This window comes from Barbus barbus (assembly GCF_936440315.1).
Source record: "Barbus barbus genome assembly, chromosome: 20".
NCBI classification, from domain to species: domain Eukaryota; kingdom Metazoa; phylum Chordata; class Actinopteri; order Cypriniformes; family Cyprinidae; genus Barbus; species Barbus barbus.
In genome coordinates, this window is record NC_136748.1 from 4,433,726 (window position 1) to 4,458,706 (window position 24,981).

At 38.2% G+C, this 24,981-nt stretch overlaps 2 protein-coding genes across 2 annotated transcripts in view; both read left to right on the forward strand.

Moving 5' to 3' along the window:
* LOC306886601 (polypeptide N-acetylgalactosaminyltransferase 16-like) overlaps positions 1-23,333 on the forward strand; it is a 62,263-nt gene extending 38,930 nt beyond the window's left edge. Inside the window, exons 8-15 of the mRNA XM_079443856.1 lie at positions 2,687-2,771; positions 3,035-3,138; positions 6,728-6,854; positions 6,934-7,026; positions 8,863-8,946; positions 9,072-9,195; positions 10,823-10,939; positions 21,752-23,333. Coding sequence (XP_079299982.1) covers positions 2,687-2,771; positions 3,035-3,138; positions 6,728-6,854; positions 6,934-7,026; positions 8,863-8,946; positions 9,072-9,195; positions 10,823-10,939; positions 21,752-21,895 — 878 coding nt within the window. The 3' untranslated portion in view covers positions 21,896-23,333. The remainder of the gene's footprint in view (positions 1-2,686; positions 2,772-3,034; positions 3,139-6,727; positions 6,855-6,933; positions 7,027-8,862; positions 8,947-9,071; positions 9,196-10,822; positions 10,940-21,751) is intronic.
* LOC306886339 (uncharacterized protein) lies at positions 4,016-5,813 on the forward strand (the record flags this gene model as incomplete). Its single annotated transcript, XM_079443380.1, has 3 exons — positions 4,016-4,227; positions 4,493-4,775; positions 4,966-5,813. 3 exons carry the CDS (start codon positions 4,016-4,018, stop codon positions 5,608-5,610), a joined length of 1,140 nt encoding a protein of 379 aa, XP_079299506.1. The 3' UTR covers positions 5,611-5,813.
* Positions 23,334-24,981: the final 1,648 nt, after the last annotated feature.

Sequence of the window (24,981 nt, forward strand, 5' to 3'; positions counted from 1 at the left end):
TCACTTTTATTTTCTTGTTTTTAGTTTGCCTTTTAATTTGAGTAATTTTGCTGTGTACTTTCCTTTGATAATTTCACCAAATTCTTCTAAAATCAAATGATCCAAGCTTCTGTCCACACACAAGATCCGTAATCTTAAAATATGACAACATTCAAGACAGTCTTTCAGGTTTCTGTGCTAAATTATGCAATAATGTAAATCCTCATGAGGAAACAACACAAACGAGGTACTCCAGTTGTAGGAAAAAAATACATTAATGCAGAAAAAAAAAAAAAAAAAATACACTCTTAGAAGAGATTGAACCAAAAAATAACTTTAAAGTGCAAATATGAATTTCTAGCTATCAAAAAGGTTCAAAGTTGAACTTAAAGGTTCTATAATGATCCACTGGTTATTTGGCAGTTATTTTTAGAACCTTTGTTGTTGTAAAAGGGTCCTATTAGAACCTAGCATATTCTAGCTATCTTCATATTTTATAGCTGTACATCCTTTAAAATTTCCCCATACCACATTCAACCTTCAAATCTCAGATAGCCTATACTAATTCACACAGTAGGTTGTTTATAGGACAGGAACTGAAGGACAACTGATGAGAGGTTTAGAATGTTCCACCACTGATAGTAAAAATGCTAGAAAAATACTATAGTTTACGAATTTGGCATATGCTTTTATAAAAAGCATCTTATTTTGCATTCAAGGTTTACATTTACATTTTGTGTCATCTGGGTTTGGAGCCCATGACCTTGGTGTTGACCTGGATTAACATATGTAGTGCCCTAGGGTGACCACATTTGAAGTGCCCCCCCCATCTAAAAAAAGAAAAAGAGGACTGTCAAAAATTCTGGAGCACCTTCTGATCAATAACAAATATTAGCCTTCCCATTACAAGGTAATATTTGACTCCTTAAAGTGATTTACAGGGGCTTTTTTTTTTGGAATGGCATTTATTTTCTAATTTTATAAAAAGTATGTCATTGTCAAATTAATAATAATAATTGTGGCGGGAGGAGCAAACGACAGACACAGTGGGCGTGGCGTCAAGCCTCGGAGAGGTTTTTATTAAACAATAAAAGGTAAAATAAAGTGTCCAAAGGGGGAAAAGTGTCCAAATAAACGGGAAATCTGGTGTCCTCGTTTAGGAGGGTAGTGTTCAGAAGGGAAGGGTCCAGGGAAGGGGCGGAGTCCGGTGGCCGCACGCGCTCCCCTCTCGGGGCCGGGAGCGAGTGGCGGCGGCGGCGTCTCTTGCGCGGCTTCTCCAACTCCTGGGTTCCCGGCGCTTCTGGGGGGATTCGACGGCCCGGCATCCTGGCCCGTCAGCCGTCTCACGGGTGCGGCAGTCCTCCTCGACGCACCCTTCCTGGACCCACGAGGACACCAGCGTGCATGCACGGGGAAGAGACCGGTCTCCCGAGGAGAGGCGCGCTCGGCATTTAAACAGCGGCGGTGATGAGGCTCTATTCACATCAGGTGCGCCTCATCACACGCCGCCAGCCCTGGCTATCCAGCGCCCCTCCTCTCTCGCACACCCACTCCCGTCGGGAGCCTGGTGAAGGGCGGCGAATACGGGACGGGGTGGTGATGATAGAAAGGGGGGAGGCAGCCGACTCGTCACATAATAAAAAAAAAATAGAATAAGAACAGGCAGAATGAGAAGTTACCAATCAAAATAAATCGATATTAACAAACTTAGTTTCCACTACAAAGGTGGCATGTAGGTAAATTTACAGACATTTACAGAGGCTCAGAGGTGGCATGGATGTTTTAAATTCATAACAATGTTGTGAGATTAATATTTTAAATATAAAATTTTGAACACAGAACTATTATTTGATTGAAATGATTGAAATAACTGAAATGACACTTTGAAATAAAAATAAAACTGCCAGCAGGTGGCGGCAAGTCACTGATTATATCACTGAATCATTCACTCAATTGATTCGTTTGAACAGCTGATTCATTTAGGAACGAAGCAAGCGACTGTCTTTATGAATGGGTAATTGAATCACTGACTCACTAGATTCATTTAAACACACTGGTTCATTCATAAACGAAACAACGCTGTCTTTGAATGGAGATGCGCAGCGGCTCGGCTGTGACTGTTTGAAACTATTTTCCTAGACGAAATTTTATACTGTGACCCAATCGCAATTCTTTATATGCGTGCATATATTTTATATTCTCTCTGAATATATTGTATCATTAACTGTTTATTTTCTATGCATCTGCATCTCTTCAAAATATATATATATATATATATACACAAAACATCAAAAATATTTTAAAGGTCTAGTCATTATCTTAATCACTTGGTGCCTCCCTATTGGCTGGTGCCCCAAGGCACTCGCCCAATCCCGTCTATGGATAATCCGGCCCTGGACCTACTGCTTGAGCTGCACATAAACATATAATACTATCAGGATTTCAGAATCAAAAAGTCACTAAAGCATCATTTTTTTTTTTTATCAAGTTCATTTTTTTCACAGGTATTTCAAATTAGTATGTAAAATAAATTACATTTCATGGCAGCAATTGTTTTGAATGTTGTTTAAATCGTATTATATGTACTTTATGGTATCGGCTATCAAAAATAATCAGTCAACGACTAGTCTGATTGCTGACAAATTAAAATGTACTGCATGTGTTGATTCCAGAAATAACCGCCTCACTTTTTCCCCTCTCACGTCAGGTTTCGACTGGAGTTTACACTTCAAATGGGAGCAGATTCCTATAGAACAGAAAATGGCAAGAAACGACCCAACACAACCAATCAGGTCTCTCTCTCTCTCTGTCTTCATTAGGAAAGTCTGATGGCAGACTGAAAATCTAGAATCTTATTTAAACCTATTTAAAGTTTTAGACTCTTGAACACAGAGAAAACTTGACAACTAATCAAATGGAAGCAAATTTGTAACAATGAAATACCTACAAATTCAAGCACCCAGAAGCTTTTAGAAAACTAGAAGCATTTTATTACTGTAGTGGTCTCAGACATTTGGACCCCATAACATGTCCATACCAACCGCTGCTGTGGCAGGACTCCTGTAATTGCTGGAGGAATCTTTGTCATGGATAAAGGCTGGTTTAATCACCTGGGCCAGTATGACACTCACATGGACATCTGGGGTGGTGAGAACTTTGGTAAGTGATGTTCAGATGCATGACTTTACTCTGCTGTGATGTGTTCGAGTGTCAAACATACAGTGAATGTGAATCCAGTGATCATACAGCACTGCTAGAGCTGAATAAAGAATACTGTGTGGATGCCCTCACTGATGAACACAAGATTGTGACGACGCGTTTAACAGTCATCAGCATCGTAATTCCTCAAAAGCTTTTTATATTTAGATTTTTTAAAATCTCTACATTTATAACACTATACTTTGTATTGTATCACCTTTGCATAAAAAAAACTAGTTAATGCTAATGCAAGGGTGTTTCTAATGCAGTGTCTATGGGAGGGACGGTAAATTTGACATCGTTCTCTCTTCTCACTGCCGTTATCAGTCTTTCTCAGTTGTTTTGATGAAAAGTCGTGAATATAATATATATAACAAAGATATATAAACAATATATAAATCAAACAAAGTTCATTTAGTTACCTAAAACTAAAGCTAAAATCATTAAAAGAATAATAATTATTATTATTACAGTTTTTGCCCGTTGCTTGAACACTATAGACCCATGATTAGACTAAAGTAACACAACTTGAAGCTTTTGTTACCATACCTCAAACACATGTACTCATACCTTAAACAAAAGCGCTGCTTTGCACTCTAGTTGCAATTATGCAACACACTTACTCCTTTATGCAACACACATGGTCCTGCATACTACACTCGTTCAAAAATGAAATCTCAGGGTGCCATTTGGAAAATATATGTATCCAAAATACAAAACACATCGGGTAATTGCAACCACTCAAATACACACTTGAAGGCACTTACTTGCAAAACTGAACACCAATTAGCCAACTACAAAAAGCCCTCAGTTTAGCCATTTCAAGAACTTTGCAAGCATGGATGGAGGGAGAGCAAGAGCAAGAGGAAGAGGAGGAAGAGGAGGAGGAGGCCATGCACGGACCCATATTTCTGATGATATAAGAGCAACTTTGGTGGACCATGTCATCAACCATGGCCTGACTATGAGGGAAGCTGGGCAGAGAGTCCACCCACATCTAAGCCGCTTCACAGTGGCATCTGTAATAAGAACATTCCGACTAGAATACAGGTATGTCTTCACCTCTCTACCTTCTACTCTACTCAGATGGTTTTTATAGCACTGTTGTACAGTATATCACATTACCATATCAAGTGTACAGGGTATTGCAGGGTGCTAATGCTCCTTTTGCAGCCAAAGTGGTAGTTTTTGTGAAACATACCATGATTACTTATATTGAAGTACAGTGTTGTACAGTGGATGATACAATATATACAGTAAAGTACTGTAAGAAAAATAAGCAAACCGATGACAATATGTGGTTGTATTTCTCTAGAATGACTCGAAGACCTTCTGGGGGAGGACGCCAACGCCTGTTCACACAACAGCAGGAACTTGCCATTGTGGACCTAGTGAGGGCAGACAATGCCATCCGTCTCCACCAGCTACGACAGAAAATACTTGCAGACAGGCAAGTGTTCAACAACATAAACCATGTGAGCATCACCACCATCAGACGCATCTTGGGAAAACACAGCATCACCATGAAGCAGCTCTACAGAGTCCCATTTGAGAGGAACAGTAACAGGGTCAAAGGACTTCGAGCTGAATATGTACGGGTAAGTGTAACTGTCCTTTACATTTACAATACAGTATTGGTGAAATCCAGTAGCAGCTGAATATGTACCATATCAGTACCACATGGATCCATTCTGAGAGCTACACAGGTACCTGTGTGATGGGGTGAGGGTTCTGTATGTGTAGCACTGTAGTACAGTAATATGTTCTCTTTTTTTTTTTTTTTTACAGAGAATCTTGGCCATGGATGGAGCTGCACAGCCTCATGAATTCATTTTCATTGATGAAGCTGGATTCGACCTGAGCAAAACAAGACGACGGGGTCGTAATGTAATTGGCCAAAGGGCAATTGTGCACGTCCCAGGGCAGCGCGGGGGAAATATCAGATTGTGTGCCGCCATAAGCCTTCGAGGGCTTCTGCATCATCATGCAAAACTAGGTCCATACAATAGCCAACATATACTCACATTTCTAGATGCTCTCCATAATATAGTTGTACAGAACAGACCAGATCAGCCCAGGTTTGTGGTGATATGGGATAATGTCAGTTTCCATCGGGCTGCTCTGGTCCAGGCCTGGTTCACCAACCACAATCAATTTGAAGTGGTATACTTGCCCCCTTACTCACCATTTTTAAACCCTATAGAGGAATTTTTTTCGGCTTGGAGATGGCGTGTATATGACCGCCAACCACATGCCCGCATGCCTCTTCTGCAGGCAATGGAACAGGCCTGCGGCGACATTCAGGTGACCGCAATCCATGGATGGTTTCGACATGCAAGAGGATATTTTCCCCGGTGCCTAGCGGGAGAAGACATTGCTTGCGATGTCGATGAGGTCCTGTGGCCAGACCCCAACAGACGGCGGGATCCATGAGCCCACGTATGCACAATTGTCATGAGTTTTTGTGTTTACAGTATAGTGTTTTTTTTCTATTACTGTTTTTTTTTTTAAGCTTTATCTGAATTCATGGTACTGCAATGTACAGTGCTGCAATGTACAATATTGAGTAGGCCTATTTGCTTTTTTGGTTGTTTGAAAATGTGTCTCCTGAAAATATGCCTTCTGAATAAACAATGAAAATCAAAGACTGCAGTGTTTTATATAAAGTAGACTAGTGTGTTCCCCCTGATCTGAAAGTGTTTGCATATGATGCAAGTATGTGTCATTTTGTCAACCGAGTTACATTTTGACAAGGGAATGTTAGGTTTTGATAGCAGAGTTTAGGTTTTGAGAGTAGAGTTTCAATTTGGCACAGATGTGAATGGTATATTTCCCAGTGTTGTGTCATGTTTACTTGTGTTTAGAGTTTTGGCACAATGAGCGAAGTTTTGCAAAATGTGTTCAAGCAACGGGCAAAAACTGTATTATAAATATATATAAAAAATATTTTTACTTGAAATTAAGTAAATGTTACCCAAAACAAATAAAAACTTTAACTTAATTTTTTATTTCTAATTTTCAGTTTCTTTTTTTTTTTTTTTAACAAAACTAAAACTGTATAAAACTATAATAAAACTAATAAACATGACAAAAACACACTACAAAATCACTTAAATTAATGAATTAAAGTTTATTTAAATTGAATTAAGACAGAACAGAAAAAAACTGAAAAAAATAATATTAATAATATTATTAATTATATTAGTTAAATAATAAAAAAAACTAATTTCAGTGACACTAAAAATACACTGCGTGTGTGTGTGTGTGTGTGCAGTAGGCTGTATTTAGAGCCCTCTACTGGCTAAATCAGAGTGTTGTTGGAAAATGCTTTAGTATTATACTTTAATTTTCTTTTGTATATTTTTGTTCGCGACACTACAGAAAAATATCCTGATGCTTAGAACAAAAAGATCTGCAGGAAAGCCTGTGTTGCTTTTTTATCGCTTCATCACAGTGCTCTTCCTATTTCAGGACGATTGTACCAATATTTTGAATGTCTCTGTGTTTCCTTCCACGCATGAATGTAATTCTGTCTGTTGTGATGCTGTAGAGCTGTCCTTCAGAGTGTGGATGTGTGGCGGTAGTCTTGAGATCCTGCCCTGCAGTCGCGTGGGCCACGTCTTCCGGAAACGCCATCCTTATGACTTCCCAGAGGGCAACGCACTCACCTACATCAAGTAAATTGGCCTTTTTTACGTAACTTGTAATCATGTGTTTTGCATTGCCGTGTATGAATGAAAGGCTGTTATTCTGCAGGAACACGCGGAGAGCTGCTGAGGTCTGGATGGATGAGTATAAACAGTATTACTACGCCGCAAGACCATCAGCGCAGGGCAAGGCCTTCGGGAGGTCAGACGTCTCTAAAACCTTATGTAGATCTGGTTATGGTGACCTTCAGTACTTCACTTTCTATCTTCAATGGAACACTAAAGGAGATGTTTAGAAGAATGCTCACGCAGCTGCATACAATGAAACAGACTGTAAAACTTCCTAAAAGTACTTCAATTATATATTCAATCTCGGCTTGTCAAGAAGCCTCAGGCTAGGTATGAAATCAAACAGCAAATAACAAGACATTTACTCAAAAAAAGGCTCTAAATTTAAGATTTATGTATTTGAATTGCATATGAAATTTCCATCTATTTAGATGACACAGTTTATACATTAAAGAAGCTCATATATTTAACGTGATGCATATTGGTCAGTCATACATAAATGAAGCCGGTCAGATTTCTGTGATAGTACAATAAACTAAATGTGTTTTAACTACACAATAATATATTTATCATCAATAAATCTCATTTCAGTCTCTTACATTTGAACTAATTGAATATTGCTTGTTCCACAGCTAGTCATATTTTAACCATGTTCATACTAACTGAAGAAACTTCTCACAGATTTATGCTGATTCTCAGCAATTTGAAAAAAATGCCATTTTGAAAATATGGTTATTTAATTGAAACCAAATAGATGCAAATAATTACTAATAAATTATGCCATGATTTTGGAGTTCAGAAAGCTGGCCTGTTTCATTTATGTATTACTGAAAAATATGCATTATTTTAATCATGTTTATTATTTTGTTAATATTAAAAGTATGTAGTGCTCTCAAACTATTAATCAATCAATTTATATAATATATCTGTGTGTACTGTGTATATATAAATACACACACACAGCATATATTTTGAAAATATATAAACGTAACGTTTATCTGAAATATATACATGCATGGGTGTGTATCTATAAATACATAATAAAATAATAATAATAATAATAATTCGTTACATTTATATAGCGCTTTTCAAGGCACTCAAAGCGCTTTACATAGTAAGGGGGGTATCTCCTCATCCACCACCAGTGTGCAGCATCCACCTGGATGATGCGACGGCAGCCATAGTGCGCCAGAACGCCCACCACACACCAGCTTATTGGTGGAGAGGAGACAGTGATGAAGCCAATCAGTAGATATGGGGATGGTTAGGAGGCCATGATGGTCAGAGGCCAATGGGCAAATTTGGCCAGGATGCCGGGGTTACACCCCTACTCTTTTTCGAAGGACATCCTGGGATTTTTTATGACCACAGAGAGTCAGGACCTCGGTTTAACGTCTCATCCGAAGGACGGTGCTTTTTACAGTATAGTGTCCCCGTCACTATACTGGGGCGCTAGGACCCACACAGACCGCAGGGTGAGCACCCCCTGCTGGCCTCACTAACACCTCTTCCAGCAGCAACCTAGTTTTCCCAGGAGGTCTCCCATCCAGGTACTGACCAGGCTCAACCCTGCTTAGCTTCAGTAGGCAACCGGTCTTGGGCTACAGGGTGATATGGCTGCTGAAAATATACATATGTAAACAAAAACTTTTATTTTGGATGCAATTAATCGCACTTAACCGGTTGACAGCACTAAAACTAATGGATGGACATTTTATATGCAATTCTAATACATCATAAATGTATTCATTTATTTTTTTGACTGGATACATTTCAGTATTTTTCTCACAATATGCCATGATCATTACAATGCACGAGCAGTGTGGACTCATTTCTGGTTGTTTTTGGAGCTTGACGGCCCCTGGTCACAGTCTGCTGACATTATATGGAAAACTAAACATCTCTTGCTTTCATTTTTGGGGGAACTGTTCCTTTAACCTGCTGTCTCTCTCACTGTCTCTCTGTACAGTATTGCAGATCGGCTTGCTTTAAGACGGAAGTTGAACTGTAACTCTTTCCGCTGGTATCTTGAGAATGTGTATCCTGAACTCAAGTGAGTCACGTTCACTGGACTGTGTCTCTGGACTCTGATGGACGGCCAGACACACTTGGACTTTGTGTTGAACCCTCTCAAGTCCGTTCTGAACGTGTTTTGTCCTCCTTGCTTGTGTTTGTCAGAGTCCCTGAGCAGGAAGCGGCGTACAGTCTCCTGAAGCAGGGCGGCCTGTGTCTGGAGAGTCACGGCACAGACAGTCTGGGTTTGGCCGAGTGTAAGACCACACCGAGCATCCCTGCCTCACAGGTGTGTGATAACTGACTGAATCTAGCATTTACACTGGCTCCAGTAGCGTGGCAGTTTGTTTTCAAAATAGTTTAGTTTTTACCGTAACCATTTTAGCTGTTGTTTCAGTGAGTTAGAGTATAAAGTGACAAAACTAAGGCTTTGGATTGGCACTGATTTCCTGTTGATTGGCACTGATTTCCTGTTTTGAGTCTGATTCCCAAGATCTTGGTTTTGTTTTATAAATTGTTCAGTGGACCCTTTCCACAAGATTGTGACGACGCGTTTCAATGGTCATCAAGTTTTATATAATTCGATTTTTTTTTTTTATCTAGTGCTGTCAGGCGATTAATCGCATCCAAAATAAAAGTTTTTGTTTACATAATATTTGTGTGTATACTGTGTATATTTATTATGTATATATAAATACAAACACGTGAATATATATATATTTAAGAAAAATATGTTATGTTTATATATTAAATATATTTATGTATAATATAAATGTATATACATGTAAATATTTTCAAAATATATACTGTATGTGTGTGTATTTATATATACATCATGAATATACACAGTACACATACATATATTATGTAAACAAAAACTTTTATTTTGGATGCGATTAATTGCGATTAATCATTTGACAGCACTAGTATGTACATTTATAACACTATACTTTGTATTGTATCACCTTTGCATCAAAAAAAACTCAAATTAATTAACTCTAATACGAGGGTTTTTCTAATGCCGTGTCTATGGGAGGGACGGTAAATCTGACCGTTCTTGTTCTCTCTAATGACTGCCGTTATCAGTCTCTCTCTATTTTATTCCTTCTTTTGAAAGTCATGAAAACTATTGTGGAGTTTTTCTTTTGCTTATTTGAGCAAATGGGATTGCAAAAATATATATTTGTGTAACTCTCCCATTCACTGCTCTCGAAGTTAACCCAACTATGACGACTTCTGCTGCTGAGGAACCCGCAAATGTGAAAAAGGTCCATTACCATGTCAACATGCATATCAAATTTCAATTATTACATAATTGTAATTATTGAAATTATTACATAATTGCCTCATTGACACATGTTCACATTGTTTTCACATATGCATTTTAATTATTTATTTTTTTCAATAATTTGGGCCATTAAAGGTTCTTATTTTGTTTTGGGTTACACTTTATTATAAGGTGATTTTGTTATAGTGTAGGCTAATTATATAATTAAGTGCTGAGTAATATTTATTAATTTATAGTACATACTATAAATTTAGAATTAAGATTAGAGCTTGGTTTAGGACTAGTTGCATGTAATTGTGCATAATTTGCTGTTATTACTAAGTACGTACATGTAACATGTAAAAAGGATATTGTAAAATAAAGTGTTATCTTGTTTTGTTTTGTGAATTTTCAGTTACCATGTCAATAGATATATTTCATAATAGTTATTACAAAATTGCTTCATTGATACATGCTAAATTTACATTGTAATTGCAGCATGTTCCATATTCACAATAAACAAATAAAACTGCAAGTTAATATTTAGTTACTTTGAGTGTGATTGCTGTACAAATTGTGATTTGCTACATCCAGCAGCTCTCTACACCTGCATTACTCACTCAATCATTTGTCTGTCCTGTTTTCTCAGAAGTGGACTCTGATTGAACCACAGATCCGTCAGCATGACCTGTGTCTGGCCATCACAGCTTTCACTGCAGGGTCAAAGGTCAGACTGGAGCCCTGCAACATCAAAGAGTCCAGACAGGTGGGTGTGTGTGTAACTGACACACAGGCTATTAGAGTTTCCATGAGCTACTGAGAATCAATCACATGCTGCATTCAGAAGACTATTAAACTCTATTCTGACAGCACTCGTTGTCTTTGTGGAAGTAATCTTGCGTATCTTGTCAGTGTGTGCACTTGCTTGGCCATTTTTAGTTGATAAACAGGAAAGTGGGTTCAATCGCCAGCAGAAGGCAGTGTAATGAAATAGTTTTTAAGAGAAGCAGTCTATCAGCGGAAGTTTAAAATCAGCTCGTAAGTGTATTTACTTGTCTCAGTGTTTAGCGCATTTGCCGTTGCTAGGAAACGCTTATTTTGTTTACTGTGTTGAGAGTTGCTGAAATCGCGTTTGGTCTCGTACTGTATCGCGTATCTTGTCAGTGTGTGCACTTGCTTGGCCATTTTTAGTTGATAAACAGGAAAGTGGGTCCAGCTGAATTAGAAATGGTGATTTGTTGGATTGGTATAAAAAAGGTTATTATACCGCGCCAGTCGTCGTGTGAAGCCCTCTTAGTGTGAAGACCATCAACTCTACCGTGCGACTCCACCGGGCAGGGACACCGGCAAGGGATAGAAGTATCGCTTTTTATTTGAGTTTTTTCATTTATATGTTTAGTATTGAAATGTTGTTATATGCATGTGTCAATTTGATTTCATTTCTTTATTTTCTTACATATGTGGGTATATAGTATTTATAGAGTTGCAACTTTTAGTTTTAGTTACTTTTTCTTATTTGTAAGTCGCTTTGGACAAAAGTGTCTGCTAAATGACAAAAGTAAAAGTAAAGTAATGTAAATTTCATAAAGTTATATTTTGTTGCCATTTGAGGTGGAATGTTGAGTGTTGTCCTTCTCTCATTCTCTCAGTGATAATAGCTGCCGTCGATCTGAAATAATGCAGCAGACAGGCTTACAGGCACAAACACGTATCTTCTGATAAGCCCACTGCATATGGTTCCACTCACAAACTTAGTTGGCTTAGCTGGATTGGCTTTTATCTTTTTTTCCTTTTTCTTCTCTATCTTTCATCTGTTTGACCTCTGCATCTGTCCACTCATTCATGCTCGGCGCATTTGTGATTATCAGAACATCCCTCACAATCAGATCCGATTCCATAGAGAAAAGATCAGCTGCTGCTCTTCATATGACAAGACCATTAATAGATGTTTATAAACACACACACACATACAAACCCGATTCCAAAAAAGTTGGGACACTGTACAAATTACGAATAAAAAAGGAATGCAATAATTTACAAATCTCATAAATTTATATTTTATTCACAATAGAATATAGATAACATATCAAATGTTGAAAGTGAGACATTTTTAAATGTCATGCCAAGTATTGGCTCATTTTGGATTTCAAGAGAGCTACACTTTCCAAAAAAGTTGGGACAGGTAGCAATAAGAAGCCGGAAAAGTTAAATGTACATATAAGGAACAGCTGGAGGACCAATTTGCAACTTATTAGGTCAATTGGCAACATGATTGGGTATAAAAAGAGCATCTCAGAGTGGCAGTGTCTCTCAGAAGTCAAGATGGCAAGAGGATCACCAATTCCCCCAATGCTGCGGCGAAAAATAGTGGAGCAATATCAGAAAGGAGTTTCTCAGAGAAAAATTGCAAAGAGTTTGAAGTTATCATCATCTACAGTGCATAATATCATCCAAAGATTCAGAGAATCTGGAACAATCTCTGTGCGTAAGGGTCAAGGCCGGAAAACCATACTGGATGCCCGTGATCTTCGGGCCCTTAGACGGCACTGCATCACATACAGGAATGCTACTGGAATGGAAATCACAACATGGGCTCAGGAATACTTCCAGAAAACATTGTCGGTGAACACAATGCACCGTGCCATTCGCCGTTGCCGGCTAAAACTCTATAGGTCAAAAAAGAAGCCATATCTAAACATGATCCAGAAGCGCAGGTGTTTTCTCTGGGCCAAGGCTTATTTAAAATGGACTGTGGCAAAGTGGAAAACTGTTCTGTGGTCAGACAAATCAAAATTTGAAGTTCTTTTTGGAAAATTGGGACGCCATGTCATCCGGACTAAAGAGGACAAGGACAACCCAAGTTGTTATCAGCGCTCAGTTCAGAAGCCTGCATCTCTGATGGTATGGGGTTGCATGAGTGCGTGTGGCATGGGCAGCTTACATATCTGGAAAGGCACCATCAATGCTGAAAGGTATATCTAAGTTCTAGAACAACATATGCTCCCATCCAGACGTTGTCTCTTTCAGGGAAGACCTTGCATTTTCCAACATGACAATGCCAGACCACATACTGCATCAATTACAACATCATGGCTGCGTAGAAGGAGGATCCGGGTACTGAAATGGCCAGCCTGCAGTCCAGATCTTTCACCCATAGAAAACATTTGGCGCATCATAAAGAGGAAGATGCGACAAAGAAGACCCAAGACAGTTGAGCAACTAGAAGCCTGTATTAGACAAGAATGGGATAACATTCCTATTCCTAAACTTGAGCAACTTGTCTCCTCAGTCCCCAGACGTTTGCAGACTGTTATAAAAAGAAGAGGGGATGCCACACAGTGGTAAACATGGCCTTGTCCCAACTTTTTTGAGATGTGTTGATGCCATGAAATTTAAAATAAACTTATTTTTCCCTTAAAATGATACATTTTCTCAGTTTAAACATTTGATATGTCATCTATGTTGTATTCTGAATAAAATATTGAAATTTGAAACTTCCACATCATTGCATTCTGTTTTTATTCACAATTTGTACAGTGTCCCAACTTTTTTGGAATCGGGTTTGTACACATATATATATATATATATATACATACATACACAGTATCTCACAGAAGTGAGTACACCCCTCACATTTTTGTTAATATTTTATTATATCTTTTCATGTGACAACACTGAAGAAATTACACTTTGCTACAATGTAAAGTAGTGAGTGTACAGCATGTATAACAGTGTAAATTTGCTGTCCCCTCAAAATAACTCAACACACAGCCATTAATGTCTAAACCACTGGCAACAAAAGTGATTACACCCCTAAGTGAAAATGTCCAATTTGGGCCCATACATAGAAAATCCACATATGACACGTAGATATATTATAAACTATATATATATATATATATATATATATATATATATTTACTATCATTTATATACTACTTTAGTTTTTGTTAATATTTTGAATTTGAATTTATTTCGATATTTAGTTTCGGCTTTAATTTTAGTTGAAGTTTTAGTCATTTTGTTGTGTTTTTGTCATTGTTAGTTTTTTGTTTTTCTTTATCCTTAACTGTCACTGTTCCGCCACCAGGATGCCTAAGTTTTACTGTTCCAATTATGTAGGAGCAGTAACAGATTAATTTATGACAAGTGTGCACCTCAAAACATATACATCATAACAGGAGTTCTGACATTTGTCACAAAAATTTGTTTTCCCTATCACATTAGTATTCTTAGTTTTGGTATTCATCATAAATTATATATCATTTGAAAGCTTAAAACTTCAACATTCATCCTGTGAAACCCATTTTGAAATTGGACATTATGTTACCATGGAAATGGTAGTTTAAATTCTTTTAGCAGCCTCCTCCCCCGAGTATCATCTGCCTGGAAAACCGGAAGCTGCATTTTCAGGAACAAAGTCCTAGGACCGCATTTCTAGGACCCTAGGTTTTTAGTAACAACGCCACCTACCGAATTAGAGGACCAGCGAAGATGGATGACAATCAGAGTGTGAGTATCAAATGTGAATCAATTTTTATTTGTTTAACATTAAAATCAATTGTGATGCATTTCATTGGAAATTTAACGTAGCCGAAGTGATCGTGATTTGCTAAATAGTCTAGAATGCATAGCCATCATATACGAGCCTCTAATGCTGTAAAATGAATTGTTAGCACATTCATTTAACGAAACTGTTGCACGATAAGTGTGTTGACTTATTGACAGCACAATAAACTGTAGCACGTTTGTTGTGAAAGCTTGTTAATTACTCATTGTTTTTCCATTTTAATTACGTTAAAATAATCTTAATAATAATCTGAATAATCTTAATGTTTTAACTGTCATGTGCTCTCGGTCAGCCTGTTTAACGTTACCCCACAATACATGTTATGAGTACATCTCTTCATTTTGACATGGTTTTATAATGTTGGTTGAGACATGACATTTTAATAGTCAGACATAACAGAGAGGCCATCATAATAATTGACTGTTGTTATATTGTGTCATTTACTGTGTACTGTACTCTATATGAAGTGCATAACAATATAATGTATTGTGCATGTTTCTGCCCTTTCAAACCCTACTGTATATTATACCTTATGCTATATTTCAATTAACAATTTTCTTTTGATAGGCCATCATATTTGGCCTGGCTGGGCTTCAGAATTGGTCTCTTCAGGATGCTGAGCAGGCCTTCCTCTCTGGTCTTGATTATCATCACAGGTAAGAGTAGAAAATGGAATAGTTTTTACACAATGTCCAATGTATCCTTTTTTTAAGCGTTAACAGTATTTCTGTTAACCTAGCAGTGATTATGTTCTCAATTTACTATTTCAGTGAAGTGGAAGAATTTAATAGGGTGATAGAGAAACAATTGAGAAAAGAGGGGAGAGCATCCAGGTGGTAGGTAGTACTGCTGCATACATCACAATGTGTGCTTTAAACATTTAAAGGTCAGGAAAAGTCATGTCAATAATATGATTTCTTGCATCTCTCTCTCTCTATTATTTTTTTTCTCAGTTCAGATGGGCTTTATTGACATGAATGTTTCAAGAACCTTTGTTCCCACAACATCAAAATATTTGTTTTCCCAAATCTTTGAACAGTATGCAATAATATTATTATGAACATTAACTGGTATGAAGATTGATATAATTATTTTTGTATCGTATATGTGTGTGCGCTCTGTGGTAACTAAGATCTTTTAAATATGAAATTTAAAATTAGAGAGTAGAACATGTTCAACTAAATGTTCCTTATTTCATTCACTTCTCTCTCTTTCTCTCTCTTAGGAGTCAGTGAAGACGTTGTCCATCTTTCTATGTGTTTCACGTCATAAACAAATTAGTTTTTGTGTGTGTTCAAGTTCTCTTGGTCATAGCTTAAGTTTTAAGTAATCAAGGGTATTGCAATTCACGAAAGACAAATTAAAATATCGCAACTTGCTGATGACACAACAATTTTTAAAACCCATCTTTTTCTGAAAAACAAATTTACATTATCAATCTGTTAATTATCTTAGCAAAGTTTTATATTCATAAGTCAAAAGTAACCATCATATATTACATTTTGTAACACTGATCTTAAAATATACTTTGAAACCCTTTCTAATATGAGATCACCAAATAAGAAGCTTATAAAAAACAATACAAATTCTAAAGCTTTTCAAATTTATGTAACTGTCCTAATGTATGTATAACGTTAGTTTTTTTATCCTCTTTTATTTTTATCTTATTGTTTAATTTAAATGTTTGTATTCATTTTTTTGTTGTTGTTGTTGTTCTGTTTGGAATGCTTTTGAGATGTACAACATTGCCCTATGTTTGCCTTGTGCTATTAAAAAAAAAAAAGTTCAACTGTTGTAATATATTATTTTATAAAATATACACATCTTAAATCTACCCCAGAGTCATCCTTGTGTCTTCCCTCTGTACTTGAAAATGTGGTTGATCTAGTGACTGAAAAGACTATACCATGATTCCTTGTTTATTTTACTTGAGTTATTATATTATGCTACTTAGACCCAATAATTACTCAACATTCCTAGGAACCAGGTCTAATTGCAATAAAGAAAGTAGTATTTGGGTGTAATAAAACTTTAAAAAACTCTAAAACTGGGTGGAAATACTGCCTTGATGGCACTTTTTTCGGTCCTCTAAAACTAGGGTCCTGGAAATGTGTTTCTGGGACTGCGGTTCTCCGACTCGGTAGGTGGCGCTGTCACAAAAAACTAGGGTCTTAGGAATGCGGTCCTGAAAGTGCGGGCCTCCTATACTGCAGACGAATAATATTGCCTCCCCCTGTCGTATTACAAAATGTATTACGGTCTTTTAGAATCAAAACTTTTATTTTATGATATAAGTAATATTGAGAGAGAAGTTTAAAAAAAATCAGTGGAGTTTGGATGGCACCCGGTGGCTATTTGTGGTATAACGCCTAAACAAAATTGCATAGGAACCTCAATTTTTTTTTATTTCAACTTCAAATTTGGAATACAGCTTATTTAGATACATGGCTTTAATTTTATATCAGTTTATTCAAGATATTCAAGATGGCACCGCAGATGGCAGCTACAGTGCTTTGCTCTTCAGTGTTTGTACTGTTGTACAGATGTAACTGTGTTAAAGAAGATGTGCTGTTCTGATCTAGAAACGCTCTTCATTAACTGCAAGCCGTTCTATTCACCGCGGGAGATTTGTTCGTTCATTCTCGTGAGTGTCTACATTCCACCGCAAGCGCACGTGAGCACAGCTTTACAGAAACTCGCTGATCAGATCACAGACACAGAACAACAACACCTGAACTCTGTTTTAATCATTCTCGGGGACTTTAATAAAGCAAATCTCTCCTGCGAACTGCCAAAGTACAGACAGCACATCACATGTACCACCAGAGACAGTAATATACTGGATCACTGTTACACAGCGATAAAGGACGCATATCACTCTGTCCCACGAGCAGCTTTAGGACTCTCTGATCACTGTTTGGATCATCTCATACCGACCTACAGGCAGAAACTTAGATGTGCTAAACCTGTATTAAGAACTGTTAAAAGATTGACTAATGAAACCGATCGAGTTTTACAAGGCTGTTTCGACCTTACTGATTGGAGTGTTTTCGAAGCTGCTGCAAACGATCTGGACGAGCTCACAGAGACTGTAACATCTTATATCAGTTTCTATGAGGTTATGTGCATTCCTACCAAGACTCATCTAACTTATAACAACGACAAACCATGGTTCACTGCAAAACTCAGACAGCTCCGTCAGGCCAAAGAAGATGCTTACAGAAAGGGGGATAAAGTCTTGTATAAATAGGCCAAATACACCCTGGAAAAGGAGATCAGAGTGGCAAAGAGGAATTATTCTGGTAAGCTAAGGAACAAATTATCTTCCAGTGATTCTGCTTCAGTGTGGAAAGGTATGAAAGATATCACCAGTTACAAGACACCACCCCCCAGCACTCTGGAGAATCAACAACTGGCAGACGACCTGAATGAGTTCTATTGTAGGTTTGAAAAATACCATTCACACCTCCTGCAACCCCCCCCCCTGCACTGCAGATAAGAGAAGATGACGTGCGCCAGGTCTTCAGAAAGAACAAAAGAAGTAAGGCACCAGGCCCAGATTGTGAGACACCAGCCTGTCTGAAATCCAGTGCTGACCAGCTGGCCCCCATCTTCACACAGATCTTCAACAGATCACTGGAGCTGTGTGAAGTCCCCTCATGCTTCAAACGCTCCACCATCATCCCCGTCCCAAAGAAATCCAAGATAACAGGACTTAACGACTACAGACCTGTGGCTCTAACATCTGTGGCCATGAAATAATTTGAAAGACTGGTTTTGGCTTATCTGAAGGCCTCCACTGGACCCTTACTGGACCCCCTGCAGTTTGCCTACAGAGCAAACAGGTCTGTGGATGATGCAGTCAACATGGGACTGCATTACATACTGCAAAACCTGGACAGACTTATGTGAGGATCCTGTTTGTAGACTTCAGCTTCGCTTTTAATATCATCATCCCAGACACCCTTCAGAATAAACTGACACAGCTCTCTGTCCCCACCTCCATTTGGCAGTGGATCAACAGCTTCCTGACAGACAGACAGCAGCTAGTGAGGCTGGGAAAATTCTCATCCAGCACCCGCACCATCAGCACTGGAGCTCCTCAGGGCTGCGTTCTCTCCTCACTGCTCTTCTCCCTCTACACCAACGACTGCACATCTAAAGACCCCTCTGTCAAGCTCCTGAAGTTTGCAAATGACACCACATTGATTGGCCTCATCCAGGACGGTGACGAGTCTGCCTACAGACAGGAGACTGTCTGGTGCAGTCTTAACAACCTGGAGCTCAACACGCTCAAAACTGTGGAGATGATTGTGGAGATCGTGGAGGTTTTACTTCCTTCGCCAGCTGAGAACTTGTATTTTGAACCATCTGTAGTTTGTTTATTAAGCGTGCAGAACAACCGCCCAATAAAGCATTACAATAATTAACATTTCTGCATTTGACACTGAGAGCATAGGTCTCAGTTTAGATATATTTTTAAGATGAAAAAAAGCAGTTTTACAAATGCCAGAAACATGGCTGTCAATGGAGAGATTTTTATCAAATAGCACACCTAGGTTCCTGCTGATGACAAAGAATTTACAGAGCAGCCATCAAGTGTTAGACAGTGTTCTAGGTTATTACTTTTGGGGGTTTTAGGTCCGATAATTAACACCTCTGTTTTTCCAGAGTTTAGCAGTAAGAAATTACTCGTCATCCAGTTTTTATTTACTATGCATTCCATAAGTTTCTCAAATTGGTGTGTTTCACCGGGCCACAAAGAAATATAGAGCTGAGTATCATCAGCATAACAGTGAAAGCTAACCCTGTGTTTCCTGATGATATTTCCCAAGGGTAACATGTAAAGTGTAAAAAGTAACGGCTCTAGTACTGAGCCCTGAGGTACTCCATACTGCACTTGTGATCGATATGATACCTCTTCATTCACTGCTACGAATTGATGGTGGTCAGATAAGTACGATTTGAACCATGCTAATGTACTTCCACTAATTCCAACAAAGTTTTCTAGTCTATTCAAATGAATGTTGTTGTCACGGATCACTTAGAGAGCACCGTGGAAAGAACAAGGTCTGGGTCCAAATGCAGGAAAGATGGCTTTAATAAGAAACAAAAAGGCCAACAAGGCAAAACAAAACAGGTTCCAGAACGGGATACATTAAACGGCAACACAGTGCATGTATAAACAACCTTAAACACATACCATCAATACAATCAGTTCAACCAGACAGAGCAGAGGGAGTGTGGTGCATAAATAGTCCATGACAATGGGGAACAGCTGTGAGTGTAATAGGTGACCGGTGTGTGTGGTTAGGGGAAGGGAGATGGTGACCTCTGGTGGTGGGAGGGAGAAACACAGGGCCCGGACCCCTGACAGTTGTGATCGATAGTGTCAAACACAGCACTAAGATCCAGTAGCACTAATAGAGAGATACAACCACGATCAGATGATAAGAGCAGGTCATTTGTAACTCTAATGAGAGCAGTCTCAGTACTATGGGATGGTCTAAATCCTGACTGGAAATCCTCACAGATGTAATTTTTCTCTAAGAAGGAATATAATTGTGAGGATACTACCTTTTCTAGTATCTTCGACAGAAAAGGGAGATTCGAGATCGGTCTGTAATTAACTAGATCTTTGGGGTGAAGTTGTAGTTTTTTAATGAGAGGCTTAATAACAGCCAAATTAAAGGTTTTGGGGACATATCCTAATGACAATGACAAATTAAATAATAGCCAAAAGAGGATCTATGACTTCTGGACGCACCTCTTTTAGTAGTTTAGCTGGAATAGGGTCTAACATACATGTTGTTGGTTTAGCTGATTTAACAAGTTTATACAATTCTTCCTCTCCTATAGTAGAGAATGAGTGGAACTGTTCCTCAGGGGATCTATAGTCCACTATCTGATGCGATACTGTAGCTGACGGCTGCATGGTTACAATTTGATCTCTAATAGTATAGATTTTGGAAATAAAATAGTTCATAAAGTCATTACTGCTGTGCTGTTGGGAAATGTCAACACCTGTTGATGCTTTATTTTTTGTTAATTTTGCCACTGTATTAAATAAATACCTGGGGTTATGTTTGTTTTCTTTTAAAAGAGACGAAAAGTAATCAGATCTAGCAGTTTTTAATGCTTTTCTGTATGATAGGGTACTTTCCCACCAAGCAATACGAAATACCTCTAGTTTAGCTTTTCTCCAGCTGCACTCCATTTTCCGGGCTGCTCTCTTTAGGGCCCGAGTGTGCTCATTATACCACGCTGTTGGACTCTCTTCCTTAATCTTCCTTAAGCGTAAAGGAGCAACCGTATCTAAAGTGCTAGAAAAGAGAGAGTCTATAGTTTCTGTTACATCATCAAGTTTTTCGGCGCTGTTGGATATGCTGAGGAATTTAGATAAATCAGAAAGATTGCTTACAAAGCAGTCATTTGTGGTAGAAGTGATGGTTCTACCATATTTGTAAGAAGGAGTTGAATTTACAGCTTTAGCTATATGGAGTTTACACAAGACTAGATAATGATCTGATATATCATCGCTTTGCTGCAAAATTTCAACATCATTAACATCAATTCCATATGACAGTATTAAATCTAGAGTATGATTTCGACAATGAGTAGGTCCTGACACGTGTTGTCTTACCCCGATAGTGTTCAGAATGTCTGTGAATGTTGATCCTAATGCATATTTTTTATTGTCAACGTGGATATTAAAATCACCCACAATTAAGACTTTTATCTGCAGCCTGCTCTAACTATGAGAGAAAATCACCAAATTCTTTAATAAAGTCTGTATGGTGCCCTGGTGGCCTGTATACAGTAGCCAGTACAAACATCACGGGGAATTTATCATTAATAATTTTTTCTCTAGATAATGTTATATGAAGCACCATTACTTCAAAGTAGTTATAGCTATTTGTGGGATGTTTGTCTACAGTAATTGCATGATGTGTTATTACTACAAATGTAATTAACCCGTTTTCACTTTTTTTCTCTGTCCCACTGTAGAAATGGAAGCCCCGAGGTCCAGCGCTGCAGCACATGATCAGCGGCTTGTGTCTGGATAGCCAGCCTCCTTCAGGCCCGCCGATCATCGCACAGTGCCGCCCCCAGGTGACCAGCCAATCCTGGGAGCCGCAGTTGGTCACCTGACTCTGAGAGCTGGCAGGGAAGGCAGGGAAAGGGGAGGAGTTTAGTCAGGTTGCTGAGCTCGAGGTGCTGTAGGAGCCAGAGGAGAACAGTTGCACATTGTTTTAGTTGAAGGTGCTGCTCTCAAACCAATCGAACACGACCCTGTCCAAAACATCTGACCTCATATCCTTAGCGTGGAATAGCTGGAGAGGGAGAAGCAACATTTTGCCTGCCAAATCGAAGCCTGAACACATTTTCGGACAAAGCCATGGAGCTCACACGGCATAATTTTGTCAGATGGCAGGAGTGCTTTGTTGAATGTTGTGTTAAGGACTCAAAAAAACAACAACAAAAAAACAGATATGTATATAAATGCCTTTTACTACCTTTCCAACCCATAACCTGTATATTCCCTCATTCCCACTGAGAGATGAAGGTCTGAGTGGTTTCCAGGTGATTTGTTCAATATTAGATTGGGATGAAATGCAAGGCTTTGAGATGAGTCTGAAACGGTCAGCTCTAAAATGACAGATTAGATTAGCTGTAGCGCACTGGCTTACTTGAAGATGACGATAAGAAGTACAGAAACGGCTCCAGAAAGATCCACTGAACCCACGGCTGTCATCACAATGAAATAACCTAATGTTTTTTCAAAAAGCATCAAGATGTCACATTAAGTGAGGTGTAAATCGCTTTTAATGAGCTATTATTCTGCATGGTACTGCACAACGGCACAGTGAAACGGCATCTGCAAACATGTCAAGCCCAAGACTGTCTTATTCGTTTGCCTTTTGAAACTTTCTATTTGCTTGAAGCAAAACCATTTTTCATTTTGAACATGTGCTAGGAAGCAGTTATGCTGTTCGAAAAATAAAGACTACCACCAAACAAACAGAAAAAAGACAAGAATCCAAGAAATCTTGAGTTTGTCTTTGTGTGCTACAGTAAAACAGTCACAAAGAATCATTTCAGTGTATTTGCAGATTGAAAACCGAATGCAGTGATGCAGGGTTAGACATTTAAAACATTACATTTGCAAGTATGAAAGAAATGTAACAAATGTATTTGTAGTTTTGTATAATAGTTATTCATTATAATGAGTTTATACAGTATATGGGGCTAAACAAATTTATACATACAACCAGGGGCGCCGCAATGGTTTCTGGGTGCCCTGAACAGCAAATTGACTCGGGACCCCTCGGCAGAAATCCTGTTCAGGCCCCTTCTCCGTCGCCGGGCCTATCAAATATGATTCTGCGCTAAATTGATTTAATATCTATTGTTTTTATTTACAGATTTATGTAGCAAGTTAGAATCTATAAAATTACCAAATATATTTTTGTTTTGTTAGTGATTTTACTGAAGAATGTGTAAAAGTGTGGTATTTGTGGTAAAAAACTGTTGGAGTTACAAATAGGCAGAAAAATGCACATGAAAATAAACAGATGGCTGACTTTTCCATTTGTTTGCATGACATGGTTAGAATCAGTTAAAGGCAGGGTAAGTGCTTTCTGGAAGCCAGTTGGGTTAGGGTTAGGTTAATTTAACCCTAAGTGTTGATACTTGAAATCACCAAATCAAACACACCCCTACCCCAAAAGGGTCTTTCCATCGCGGTCTAAACTACCCAGAAGATTAGGCAAATAGTCTGGTGATGTAACGTTAGGTCTGCGCACGTTTCTCAATACCAAGTACGCAAATTTCGGACTTGCATTCTCGGTAGTTCGGACTACACGAGTTAAACTCGAGAGTGTGAACACCGCCAGTAGCCCCTCACTGCAGAACAAAGATCCAGGGGGGCGTGGTTGGATCCACATCTAGGGGGTGGAGATTGGTAGGTTTAGGGGTGGGTGGGTTTAGGGATCAGGGGGCGGAGACAGGTAGGTTCAGGTATATGTAAGGTGGGAGGAGTTGGATCTAGATCCAACCACGCCCCCTGGATCTTGTGTTCTGCAGTGAGGACCATCTCAACACCGCGGACGGAACGACGCAAGTCCGGTAATTCTGCAAAGAGTTGCGAATTCTGCGTACTTGATAACGTCAGCCATTTCTGCTGATTAGCTACAAGTTTGTTTTGGTAGTCAGCCCCGACTCAGTTTTCTAAAACGTTTTTGAAAAATTACACACCCCACCTTTAATGTCATTTATCAAGTTTGGAGTCCAAATTAGAGATAATTAACATATTTATAATGAAACCATCATAATTAAAAATATCATTATTTTTTATTAGTATATATTAATACATTATATTATTAAATATTAAATGTATTATTATATTATTAAATACTATGGGATCTCCTTTAATTCCCCCCCCCTAGTATTTTTAAAATTAACATTTTAATGACAGTACATTTATTAAACATATAAATTATTTTATGTATCAGAATAAGCAGAAAATAGTACAAACTTATAAAACACCAATAATGGTTTACCTAAACAAAACTCCTTTTAATTTAGCAAACTTATTTAGTTAGGTTTGATTTCTAGAAATGTTAATTTCAAAAGCATCAACACTTTATACAACAGAAGAAAAATAATGTGTTTGTTATAAAACAAAATAATTTCTTAACCAGTAAGACATTTTTCCTCATGCAGATTGATTTACAACCTGCATTATTCATCGAACAGACATGTTTTTCAATGAATAACAATAAAAATGATCTACATAAAAAGGTTAAGGTAGTCAGAGTGTGCCTTTTACTTTGCAGAACCAAGTGTTTTCAATAGCAACAATGTGCTGGATCACTAATGATCTTTGTGGCAGCTTTAAGTTGTACATGAGACAAGCATGTCTGATTTGCATGTAAAGTAGACGTGTAATATGTAAAGTTACAAGGAGTTGCCAGTTACAACACTGTAAAGGATATATGTGTGAAAAGGTAGGCCTGCTAAATGTTCTATTTATGCTGAGAAACTGCAGATTATTTATTTAATAAATCAAGTGCTAATGTGAAAAAGGCAGTAGTGAAAGTATTGGCCTAATATGTTGTAAGGATATAGCATACTTCAAACTGTATACTGCATAATTGACGTTAGTATGCTGTAATGCTGCGGTTTGCTCAGCGGCCACCAAGTGTCAGGCCTTCATCACAAATACACATTACACT